The following is a 13467-nucleotide window of genomic DNA, read 5'->3' as shown; positions in this document are numbered from 1 at the left end:
TTTATTTTTCCCCTCAAAAATTGGTCTCTTCTAGATTAAAAGCATCAGACCAAATGTGTTTTTCTCCAACTTACTGGTTAAGAAGCGATCGTTGGCCACCTGTTCCATCTAAGTGTTATTTCTGGGAACAAAAGCGTAGTGCTTGCCTAGATGTAAGTAATGTGAAAACACCTCATTCACGGCAGTTGGCAGCTAGCCATCCTGGGTCACCGGCTTGCACTGAGCTGATCAAATCCATCTCCACAGTGCCTGTGCATGTCCCTGCTAAACCATTATCCCTCCGCAGTTCAGGGTAAATGAGGGCTAACGCATTACATGCTGTGAGTGAACCTGCCGCAAGCAATTAGGTCTCTCTCAATCCTCTGTTTTCCTTGGTCTGTGATTCACATCTGTTCCTTGACAACTACACTCAACTGTTGCATAAGCAACAACACATCATTTATGCTGCTGGACAACAGCCAATTTTGGCTTGGTTTGTGAATGTTTCAACTACGGCTGAGCAGTGTAGATAAACAATTATACCTCTGTAGTTTTCAGAAAATACAACAATAGATGTTAATAAATGTCTTTAATTACTGCATGTATTTTTACTAAACATTTTAATGTATGAAAAATGCCACAAATTGATTGCAGTTTAAGGGCCAAGTTTACTAAACAGGCAAATTAGCACATGAGCGCAATTATAAAGCAATCTACAGTACTTATGCTTTTTTGGGCAGTAAATGATGGAGCAAATGCCAGTAAATTGACGAGTGCAAACCTTATTAAATCACCCTGCATGATTTATTTAAATACTCTCTACCCATAAATCTTGCATCTGAAGGGGAAACTCCTAACAATGCATATGCAATATAAGGTCAGCCGCAAAAATAACGGTCTACGCCTTATCAACCATCGCTAATTTTACACTGCGTGTCTTTAGTAAATCCTGAAAGAGGGTTTGTGCTGGAGCAAGCTGTTAGTAAATCTGGCCCTAAATCAGACTGTATTAAAACATGTTTTTCTTAACGCTCTTATACTCACACAAGCTATCGTCGTGTGAAGTGTCTTAAAATGTGCTTTGTGACCCTGTAGAAATAAAACTGAAATAAGCACTAATGCATTGCAAATGTTTCCCCTTCAGTCTTACTTCCTAAGATCTTAAGTAGCTACAAAAACAATGCAGCCACCAGTGTATCAGAAATCGAAACGGCCCCTCACTGACATCTGTAATGAGGTCACAGGGGATTGCGGTTTCTTCTTATACTCTCCATGTTCAGAGACTCGCTTGGGTTTTCAATGTTGCAGTGCGTAAGACCTATAGGTGTTTCAATCTAATTAGCTCTTTTAGTCTAATTAGTAATTAGTCTTTAAACATACATATTGTCCTTCATCCCAATCTTTTTGCATCTGTTGAGAGTATTAAGCCTCTTAAAGATTTCAAGCACAATGCTGGAAGGGGAGGAAACTCAGAGCAGCCCTGGCCTCAGTTTTAGCCTTCAAGTGGGTTTGAAGAGAGAGTGAAGGAAGAAATGTGAATCATTTGTCTGATTAGAGCTTGAAACCACTGATTGCCGCCAAGTACTTAGCCACCACTGATGGCTATATCCCACCACTCTGGCCTATTACTCTCAATCTGTGCACCATTAGTCAAGCATGTAGAGAAAAAAAGGGTTGATTTACTGGATTATCGCGTCCTCTTGTCTGCCTTTTGTATTTTGTTTTGTGTTAAGCACATCAGTTGAGTTTATATCCATTCACCTGCGGTTTCTCGTGTACCGCTTGGGAAGGCGACTGGGCCTGATCATCTTTGATCCACTGGGATTAGATTGAAGTTGGACGGGGTCTTGAATTGGTTGTAATGCTTGGCGCTTTCATCCTGGGAGATTAAATTAAAGGCAGGATCAGAGATCGGGACTGTCTGCTGGAAGCTGCTTTGAATGCAGCATTGGGGAGCTTTCTGTTTTGTACTTTAAACGTTAATGTCCTGTAGTCACAGCTTAGCTGAGATGGTTGAATTTTAAGAATTTGAATTTGACCTACTTTTCTAACATGTGCTCTGGTGTTGAGCGTAATGACGTCAATCGGTTGCTCTCGCGGCAAGTGATGCACACAGTCTATGATCTCTCATGTGGAGACAACTAGTCTCAGGTGTAAATTTGACTTGGATCTGGAGATGTGAATGTAAAGATTTTAGGAGGTCAGGCATATTTTAAAGCATTTTGATTTATTTGTGCCAGTGACCCACTTCTCAAATCAACCTAAGACACCTTGTTCAAAACCACTGAACACATAAACCAAAAAAAGATATATTTAGGTGAAACAAAATATTCCCTTAATCATGTGAAATGGAATTTTATCATGTAAACTGGTATTGGAGAATGTTATTATGCTTTGAAAGAATCTTCAGAATAATGATATTGAAAACGGTTTAGGCTATAGTATTATACAACATTAAACCTTTTATGTAAAACTCATATTGCATATTGTAGCTATGTAAATGTTCTTCTTTGTTAGAGTAACCTTTGATTGGTTAATGTTTTTCATTGTTTATCTCACAGAATCCATCTCAGGTGGGGACGGCCTTACAAGTGTTTTATAACCTTGGCAATCTGAGAGAGACCATAAGAAGTGTGGTAGATGGATACAGGACATCTGTGCAGGAGAACGTTGTTAATGCACTGGACATTAAAGTCCTCACTCAACCTGCCAACACCAGAGGTTTGTTTGTTTAGTGCATTTGTGGCTGTGTTTTACAGTGCTTGATGATTTTTTGCATTGTTTTAGTGTGTGCATTTTGTGTCTGCTATATTTAGGCGCCCCTGGCAGAGCCGTCATGCCCACTCCAGGGAATACGGCTGCGTTTCGAGCTGCTCTGTGGACGAATCTAGAGAAACTAATGGACCAGATTTGTGCCGCGTGTGGTCAGGTATCAAACTTACACAGATGTTACTATTATGAAACACTGTTATTGTCTTTAGGCAAAACACCAGTAGTTCATAGATGTCCCTTTCCATTTAGTCTGGTGTTCACTTGTAAAGGCATTAAATATTAAGCTCTGAAATTAACTTTTTGCTACTCATGCCTTAGTGAGGATATCGCTGCTCTTCTCCACTCATATATGCTGTTCAAGTCCGTATATTACTTAGCAACATGCTCAATGCTTTGGCTTCTTTTGGAATTTTTTGGTGGAAAAAATATGCAAATTAACTTAAAAAGTGCATTATATTAATATCTTGTAATAATAATAATAATAATAGCTTTATTTTGTATATCGCTTTTAAAAGTCAATTCTCAGAGTGCTTTACATAAGCAAAATTAAGATAAAGTAGGCATGATAAACACAATACAAAAAAGTATTACAAACAATTTTACAAACCTAAAAACAATTTAAAAATAAGTATCCAAAACATATAGTAAACCCATAAAATACATCACATAAACAACCACAAAATAGAAAAAATTCTTGTTTATAGAAATACTGTATGAAGGCATATCACACTGCTTATTTTTCAGTTTTTATCCCCCTAATATTTTTTTAAAGCTAGTGTGTTAAGATTAGATGACGCTTGAAAGGGGTCATTTAATATATTGGCTAAAGTTTCTACTATGTTCCTGAACAGGTGCAGCACCTGCAGAAGGTTCTCACCAAAAAGAGAGACCCAGTGACTCATGTGTGCTTTATTGATGAGATCATCAAGGTGAGACAGATGATATAATTTCATACCTACATTTTGCTTTATTTGTTTTTGCTGGAATAGGTCTGCGATTAAATTTCAGCAGTTTGGGGAGTTATGTGTATTGATATTGTGCATATCCCATATGTGAAGAGTTTGTCCTTGATATCTAGTGATTTATTACAAAGGATTTTTGTGTGTGTTGCCCTTGCCTGTGGCTGACCTGCCTACAAAGCCCCTGCTGGTTCACTTGCTGCTGGCACATTAGCAGTAAATGACATCCTAATTGGTGTCTGCAGGTGGCTGGCCCCTCTGTGACAAGGTTATCTACCCCACACGCATACACACTCATGCACACAAACATATATCCACCACACATTTTCAGCCAGACAGTGATGGGACAATTTTTATCTACATTCTCCATTTGGTTCTGGCTGACTTTGTGAACTAGTGTGTGTTGGCGCACGCTGAGTGACAAGAACAGTGTTTGCAAAGGCATATGCAACGCGTTTCCCCTTTGGTATCCCCGACATCCGTGGCTCTCCATTCCTTCAGTTGCGAATTTGGCTAATTACAGCCGGTAATTAAGGTGCTATTTTCCGCTAAATGAAGGGCTAAACTGTGAGATCAGAGCAGTTTAGGAAGGGGTGGTAAGATTTCACAGATGGATTTCAAAGAGAGCATATAATGCAGTGAATTAGAACTGGCCTCTAGCGATGCATTTCCTTAAATCATAACCAGCAAAGCTTATATGCGACATAGACTTCTGAATATCTGATGCAGAACTGTTAAAAGGGCTGTATTTGGAACGGCACACTACTTATATTGTTATATGTTCTGTTTGGATATGGTGCACAGTATGCAAATTTTACACATGCATTTTTATGTTTTGATGAAAATTGGTGTCCTTAATGATTTTATAATTTAGATAGAACTTTGATAGATTTATAAAAAAGCATTAATACACTCAAAGGAGTGCTGTTTTGTTAATATGATCATGACTGATGGGGTTTTGATTATATAGCTGTGATTATTTTCAAAATGTAGCACAAATATACAAAGTAGAGCACAAAACATGGAATACTACATCGCTTAACATGACCACTGAACCAAAAGCAATATCAGCCTTAATTTTAAACTTCTCTTTCTTTACGGACCGTCTGGCTAAACTGACAAAGTTGGATTACAATAATGCAATTTCATGACGACTGCACACCACTAGCTCATTTAAATAATTTTTTAGATCATGCGACAACAACATAACCTACTACTACATACTAATGCTTTCCATTGCATACAGTATATGCCAAAGAATGCTAAATTCCATTTCAAACATAGCAATTTTTGTGTGTGTGTGTTTGTGATAAAGAGAAAAGGTCTGTCTCCAATCATACAGTCACTTTTGCTCTCTTACTCTGTTGGTATTCCTCCCGTTTTCACTCAGTAAACAGTTTCGGGGGAGATGAGTTGAGCGGCTTCTAATCACCTCTTGGAAATCGAGATTTTCGGTCAGAAGATTGAGGTCTGCAGGAATGGGGGGGGGGGGGGTGTTTCCATGGTAACACATTCTCCCATAGACCTCACATTTTTCTTTCCTTATTGGAAAAAACAGAAAGGAAAGGCGAAAAAAAAGAGTTTGATTCCAGAGTGTGTGTAGTAATACCCAATTTGACCACTTCTCTCGTATTAGTGTAAGAAAAAATTGCATCCGTCTCTCAAGGGTGATGAAGATAATAGTGCTACATCATATGTGTTGATTTAAAACTATTTAATATGTGTTGATATAAAAGTTCAATGACTCTCAGTAGAAAGGGACACCTTGAAATTCAGACCACCCAGAATGACTGACAGGGTGTCTTTGGGTGCTCAGAGAGCCATCAGCTTTAGATGAAAGAGTCTCCCGGCATTTAAAAGGCCCCATGAAAGGCTTTGCAGGGCGGGCACTTCTCTTAGAGCCTCACAAGACTGTAAAAAGCCCTACGGCACCTCTGAACCTTCAGTTTAACAGGGTGCATGCAAGAGATGAGCTGCATATGAGGTTTAGGAAAACACATACAGGAACTTATGTTCTGCACAATAAAGCTGCTGTCAGATTCCCTGGAGATTGGAAAAGGTGGGTGAATGCCATGTTTTTTTGTTTTCTTTCTCTGCCTCCGCTTGAAAAGCTGTTTTCAAACTCCCACTATCTCACACCTATATTTGTGGCTAAAACACCCCCCACACACACACCCATCGGAAAGCAAAACCTGCAAACCGCTACATTTAACAGTTACACAAGTAAGACAGACCTTCCCGTTGAATTCCCAGCTGCTTTTATGTAGCACACAAGCCTTCTGGTTCTCTGGCATGAGTTCATCTCCACTGATGGGCCTCTTGTTCCCTTCAGGTGTCATTAATGTGAAATACAACTCTACAACAGAAAAGAAAATAGCCATTGCCTGAAGTAGTGGAGCAAATATGAAACTCGCTTGTATTTTACTAGAGCAAAAAAGAAAGAAAAGCCAAGATTTGTAGTATTTTATTGATGATGGCACTGAAATCATGCCACTTTGTAGTTTATATTTATAATTATATTAGGTTTATATTTATAAAGTCACATTATTTTAAGAATCTTAGTGTGTTATTTTATTTTAGCCTTATTTTTGATGATGCCACACTGTCATCACTGACATATTTGGCTTGGACGCTACAAGTTTTGTGTGTGTGTTCAAAACCTGATGATTCATGATTTCATAATACAAGGACATCTTATGAACTTTAATGGACCTTTTGTGACCTTTTGTACAATGGAGTTCACATGCTCAGTGTCTACATTTCTTTTAAACTTAACATCAAAAAGAGATTTAAATTAAATCACAGATTGTCATTGTGAACCCACTGTAAATATACTTAATATTTTCCAACTTGGAAGTCTTTTTCTTTGGAGAATTCTCAGATTTGTAGCTGCAGAAATTGTGTGAATCATAAGACAGAGTCATTTATATCACTGTAAAGTCAGTGCAAACCCCTTCAGGCTGATGTACAGTGAGTCAGCGCAGATATTCAGAGCATTTTGATACACACAGGTGATGCGCACACCAGCCTCTCTACACACACACACACATATTGAGCAAGCAGGTAGTTTAGCACATGCAGCACATGTCCATCAGTGTCAGACCATATTTGTGTTGTCATGATTCCCAAATGATTATAGACTTCCCTATTTACACACAAATACACACATGGCTCAGACAGTCATTATTCTGTCAGTGATTTGCTAATGCCAGTGTTGTCTGAGTGATAGCATAGTGTAGGGTTCATATTCTACTCTTTGTGTGTATATATATATATATATATATATATATATATATATATATATATATATATATATATATATATATATATATATATATATATATATATATATATATATATATAATGTGTTTTTTACCCTGTTCACTTCTATTGTCAGCCCAAATTTCTTACACCAAAATGATTGTAATATGGTTTCATGTGACAATTTTCCACCCTTTCTCCGAATACTAAAACTTTTAAGACTAGTGTGTGTAAATAATCTGTTATAGCCTAATCCCTTTGCATGTGAAATGAGTAAGAAGAAAATGTGCTTTATCGCCATGATTGTAGTTTTAATTAAAAGTTAAATGTGACCTGGACATTGTAGTCACTAAAGACAATCATATCAGCTTTGTTTGCATAGTGTGTTAATGTGTTTGTTTTTTATGTGTGTCAAAGGCCATTGTGGTAAAGTTCAGCTCTGGCTGGTGTGTGTAATGTGTTTTCTCTATTCTCTATTTCTCTCAGGATGGGCAGCCTGACATCTTGCACACCTTCTGGAGTTCAGTCACTCAGACGCTCTCTGAGGAGCTTCAGAAAGCCACAGCTGGTGAGTTTCAGTCTGAGGTTTTTGTTTAAGACGATGCCCTGCCATGCATCTCAAAAGCTCATTCTGTGTGTGAGTGTGTTACACAAGCTCCCCTCCTGCGCCTCGTCTCTCTCTTCTCCTCCGCTCTTGCTTTCTTTTCATCACATTGCAGTCGGATTCAAACTCTATTACCCACGTACACACTTCTGGTGTTGCTTTTGAGAAGACTGACTGTTAACCCTTTCCTCTTCTAACTGAGCTTGTAAGCTATCTCAGATATTGTTCATCTGCAGCCTTTCCACTATCATCTCGAGCCCGGAGGGCTTCTTGGAGAAGCGTTTACATTTCCATAGTCTCTGATGATTCTTCAAGCTCAGACGCAGCCAATGAGAGAGTCCAGCATAAAGCAAATAAAAAATGATCTCTCCACTTATCTCAGGCTGTTATCATCACTAAGGAGCAGGATGAATCAAGGCAGGTGTTTGGTTACAAGGGAATATGGAGGAAAATGGAGACCTTCAAAGCTCAAACGTGAGATTCATGTGACTCCATAGATGTGTAACCAAATCAGACTTCTCTCTTTACACGACATCTCAGTGTTCGCAAATAAATGACAGCATTATTTGCAGTGTTGGGGAGTAACCAACTAAAAGTTGTGACGCTATTAACTTTACAATTATTAAGAAACTGCAGAAGTTAGAAGTGCTGTATGCTTTAAATTAGCCTGTAACTAGGCAAGCTACCAGTCGCTTCTTCCACCAAGTGGGATGGAGTGAGATGGATTCAAATGATTTTCCTTGGACTTTTGTATTGTATATCAACTGATGGATTTCTAGGCTGATAAAAAAGCATTTTGCAGACAAATTTTATCCAAAGCTACTTTTAAATTCAATGCGTTTCCAAACCCATGACCTTGCTGTTGTTAGTGTCATGCTCTGGTAACCAAAAGGTTATTGTTTGAAACCCCAGAAGGGACATTTCATGCGCTATAACCATTGCTCTCTTGATTTAGGCACTTAACTCTAGGCTTCTCCAGAGAAAATGTTTTCTGGATGAACGAGTCTGGCAAATGAATAAATTTAAATGTCATTACTAACTTCATTGATGACATCTCCATTATTTTGGTGGCAGTATTATAACAGAAAACCACTCTTGATACCACAGAATCGACTCATTAATGGAGCACATGACTTATGATTGCAACCAGTGTCTATCTTAATTAAAGTGCTAAACATCTTGGACAGCACGTCCACCCTGCAGAGACACAGTAATTTAGGCCGTGGCCTTGATGGTGCGGCCCTATTGATCTCTACCTGTGTTATCACGACCTAAAGACGCTTTGTGCTTCACTCCCGCTGATCAATAGAAGGCAAATAGGAGCCTTTGCATCGATTTCATTATCCAAATGCTTCTGCATTACTCCCTCTTATAAGCTTTTATCAAGCCTGATTTGAAACCTCTCAATCAAACTTGCTTTTATATTCTCAGAACCCTAGGTGGCTTACTTTCATACATCTATTAAGGGAACTTTGCCAAAATACTCTCAAAAACGGAGAATGTTCAAGGCGAAGATGCTCTCAAAAAAACTATTATGGCTCCAAGTGGCCATCAGAAAACGTTTTAGTTCGCAGGTCGACTGTTATAGACGCTGTCTTGAGACATCACTGCTCCACAAGCCTTCAAAGAAGATCTGTTTATAAATGATTTATCACTCTCTTTGTCCTAAAATATGTTTTGTAACTACTGACAGCTCCCTGCCTCTTCCCAGAATTCTTTCCTGAACTGTTTGCCTTTCAAAGAGGATGTCAAAGGATGAAGCCAGTTTTCCTCTCAAAGCTTAGCGTGAGCTTTGTCTTCCACATTGCTTGAACCCTGGGGACCCATCATGAATTATTTTGCTAACCACCAGTGTGTGCTGGTTTAGGGTCAGTTCTGTTGTTTTTATTATTTTTATTTTTCCATTTCATTATTGTATCACAACATGAAAGGCAAAATCTTGGACCTTGACTAAAACTTGTTCAATGAACATGCCATTTTTCACCATTTCACCACTGGCATTTGTTTGTTGTTGTTTTTTATGCACCTCATCACCTTCCCTGAGGAAATGTTTTCTTGACAGTCAAGGGTTGTGTTTGTACACTGCTCTATGGCAGTTTTATGAAGTGAGGAAATTTAAGCTTCACTGCCTGCAATAACTCAGAAACGTAGCATCAGCTGAACATGGTTACAGCTCATAGTCAGCACTCCATCAGTAGAGCAGAACTACCGTGGCTCGCCTTTGTTTGGGTGACGGTGAAACAAAGATGGAAACCGTTTAAAATTCTTGCGCCTCTGCTCAATTATGCATTCATCAAATCAATCTGCATAGGAAACAATCTGCATAATATTCGTAATGAGCCTTTAATCACCTGTAAAGTTGGGTTATTACCATATTAATGAATAACTATTTTTATACAATTCCATCTGTTTGACTCTCCATGCATTCTCTTTATTTGGCGTTATTTTTGTTAGAGTGGTTGGAGATTAGGGAATTGTGGTGTTTCAGCTCACTGAGTCGCTAAGAGAGGATTTGTAGTTGTAATTCATTCTAGATGGTCATATGGTATTCACAAAAATTACTATTTAAAGTCAACCCTGACTATGGTTTGTGTAATTTTTAAATAAAAGTTGCATTCACAATTCAATTAATGCTATTGCTGTAGTAATGCAGTCTTCTTAATATGGCTGCCCCTTAATAGTCGACCATATGTTAGCTGACGAGAAGAGTCTTAGTTGACCAAATTTTAATTAGTCAGTTAGTCGCAAAAAAAAGTCACACAGTTCGTGACGGACAGATTGTAAACTCAGCTGGTCTATCTGGTAATTACAGTATGTTGGCCAGGAAATCCAAACATTCAGCTATCATTCATCGACCTAACTATGGCTTATCATTTGAAACTTGTGAGTAGTATCATAACGTTTACCACTTTACTTGCTCTAACAATAACCTGGATAAATGTGCTCTATTATGTAAGGGATAATGTAGAGCGAGGCGGTTGTTATAATTTGACACAAAATATTGATTTAAAAAGGAATTTATTGATTTAAAACCGATTGTATGAGCTTTGGGTCATGACCGAAAGGACAAGATCCCGGATACAGGCGGCCGAAATGAGCTTTCTCCGCAGGGTGGCTGGGCGATCCCTTAGAGATAGGGTGAGAAGCTCGGTCACTCGGGAGGAGCTCAGAGTAGAGCCGCTGCTCCTCCACATCGAGAGGGGTCAGCTGAGGTGGCTCGAGCATCTGTTTCGGATGCCTCCTGGACGCCTTCCCGGGAAGGTGTTCCGGGCGCGTCCCACTGGGAGGAGACCCCGGGGAAGACCTAGGTCACGCTGGAGAGACTATGTCTCCCGGCTGGCCTGGGAACGCCTCGGTGTCCCCCCGGAAGAGCTGGAAGAAGTGTCCAGGGAGAGGGAAGTCTGGGCATCTCTGCTTAGACTGCTGCCCCCGCAACCCGGCCCCGGATAAGCGGAGGAAGATGGATGGATGGATGGATGGATGGATGTATTGCTTCCGCTAATGAAAATAGTCTGTTCTGTCTCTACGGTTAGAATCCTGCGTCCATAGCAACGCTCTGTTTTTCATGGCAACGGTGTGTTATACTTAGCGGCGGTCTGTTATCAAAAAATAACACACCGCATTCTACATTAGAATTCAACCAAGCCATGCAATAATGTCATATATCCAAGTGTTCGTGCGGACTAACCCGGAGACGCCGGCACGATCCCTGAAATTTAATTCTGATAACAGTGGAAAGAACTTAAAATACAAATATAATTTTTGGTCATACAGATAAGCGTAAGACAACATTCAAAACTGTTAAGGGTCTACTTTTATTTTATAACAACAATTTGTGCTTTTGTTTGTGCAATTTTTACAATTTGTAAAAATTAAGGAAAGAAACAGGAGTCCTGGGTAATGTCTACTTTTAAATGAACCAATTCAAATCGAAAACAAATGTTCTCTGATAATGTAATCTGTATGAAACATGCATTTCTCTCTATAGGCGCATCCACTATACTGCAGAGATGATGAGTCTGTATCGTCAACTGCATCTTTGCACTGACTCAAAAATCACTAGTTTATTAAAAAAAATATAAAAATGTTCAGATAGTCTCCGTTCTGTTTTTTTTTCCCTGGCACATTCGTATTACTTTTGCCGGTCGCTGCGGCAAGATTTATGCATGTGCTTGAGCGCTTGATCTATATTTTAAAGGCTGAATATTATGGTTTGGTATTTCTCTGTATTATAGAACAATGTTACATATAATGTTCTTTCTCAACCCAGAAACTCAAACCATTTTCCGATGCCAGCCTTCAGTATATATTTGTGACCCTGGACCACAAAACCAGTCATCAGTCGCACGGGTATATTTGTGGCAATAGCCTACAAAACATTGTATGGTGCAAAATTATCGATTTTTCTTTTATGCCAAAAATCATTAGGATATTAAGTCAAGATCATGATCCATGAAGATATTTTGTAAATTTCCTACCTTAAATATATCAAAAATGTATTTTTGTGAGTGAATGCAGCAAAATCGCCAACAGAAATGGACAACTTTAAAGGCAATTTTCTCAATATTTCGATTTTTTTGCACCCTCAGATTCCAGATTTTCAAATAGTTGTATCTCGACCAAATATCCAATCCTAACAAACCATACATACATGGAAAGCTTATTTATTCAGCTTTCAGATCATGTATACATCTCAAAAATTACTCAAAAGACTGGTTTTGTGGTCCAGGGTCACATTTAAGTAATTAAATTAATATCATAACCGTGCGATTTAGTCGAATTCTGGCTTAAAATAATGACTACCAGTTGATTCGAAAAAGTCGGGGACAGCACTGTTAAAAAATCTAGCCAATATTGAGACAAAGACACAACACATGAATTTATCCATGTGTCCATCTTCGCTATTTAAGCGTCCCCCTCTCTATTTATTTTTCATTTGTTCCCAGCATCAACCTTCCTGAAGCAGGCTCTGGAAGGAGAGTATCCCAAACTCTTGAGGCTTTATAATGAGCTGTGGAAGCGTCTGCAGCAGTACAGCGCAAGCATACAGGGGGCGCTAGCGAGCAGTGGTGCGGGTCTAGATGTGGAGCTGCCAGCATCAGAGCATGATACTGACGACATGTTCACCCGGACCAAACCAGACTATGAGTGAGTACTACCATGATACATGTACCCTTACTCTCTAACACATTCGTTTTTTTTTATTCTTCTGTAATTACTTAACGATTTGATCAAGTTTAGTCCCATACAGCAATGTTAATAGTTTCTGCCAAATTACAGTAGCTGCTACAATGTTTTATTATGACAGTGGTGGCTAATACAGAGTTAATAGAGTTTTATTGTAGTAACAACAGTAACTGTTATGAATATGGTATTTTTGTAGAAACCATTATTTCCATGAAACATTTTTTTCAAGGGGAATCCATAGTAATGCTTTGTTTTTAGTAGAAAATTCCAGCTATCAATCTCTGAAATGAAACATGCTGACTGATTTAACATTTTGGGATGTTAAATGCAAGCAGTCAAACAGAAATGCCACGATTTCTCATCATAAAAAACGAGAAGTTCATTATCTACACAAGCTATCATCCTCCTAATCATTCCTGGTAGCGCAACAAAGATTCTGCCTACCCGCAAAGTGCTCTCAAAACTGCTGTCATTAATCACACAGCGTTTCTGCCTTTCACCTGGATAGAGAGATGCATTAGAAAGCAAAAAAGCTCTTTACTTTCAGACACATTGTCAAATAATCTCCTACGTTTCTGCCACTGCTCTTATCAAACAACCAGATCCCATAATCACAATTGTCCCCTAAACGGCCCACGTTTTACGCACAGTTGATCCTATCGCATAATACAGCTCAAAAAATCTTGTCAAGATGCATGACATAGC

General features: G+C 38.8%; 1 protein-coding gene across 1 annotated transcript in view; it reads left to right on the top strand.

Moving 5' to 3' along the window:
• cog5 (component of oligomeric golgi complex 5) overlaps positions 1 to 13467 on the top strand; it is a 77032-nt gene that overhangs the window by 39304 nt on the left and 24261 nt on the right. The window contains exons 8-12 of the mRNA XM_079870024.1: positions 2541 to 2700; positions 2796 to 2908; positions 3603 to 3680; positions 7458 to 7539; positions 12522 to 12723. Coding sequence (XP_079726150.1) covers positions 2541 to 2700; positions 2796 to 2908; positions 3603 to 3680; positions 7458 to 7539; positions 12522 to 12723 — 635 coding nt within the window. The remainder of the gene's footprint in view (positions 1 to 2540; positions 2701 to 2795; positions 2909 to 3602; positions 3681 to 7457; positions 7540 to 12521; positions 12724 to 13467) is intronic.

Source organism: Squalius cephalus (assembly GCF_949319135.1).
Source record: "Squalius cephalus genome assembly, chromosome: 4".
NCBI lineage: Eukaryota > Metazoa > Chordata > Actinopteri > Cypriniformes > Leuciscidae > Squalius > Squalius cephalus.
The sequence above is the reverse complement of the archived record's forward strand: the minus strand, read 5'-3'. Positions and strand labels throughout refer to the sequence as shown.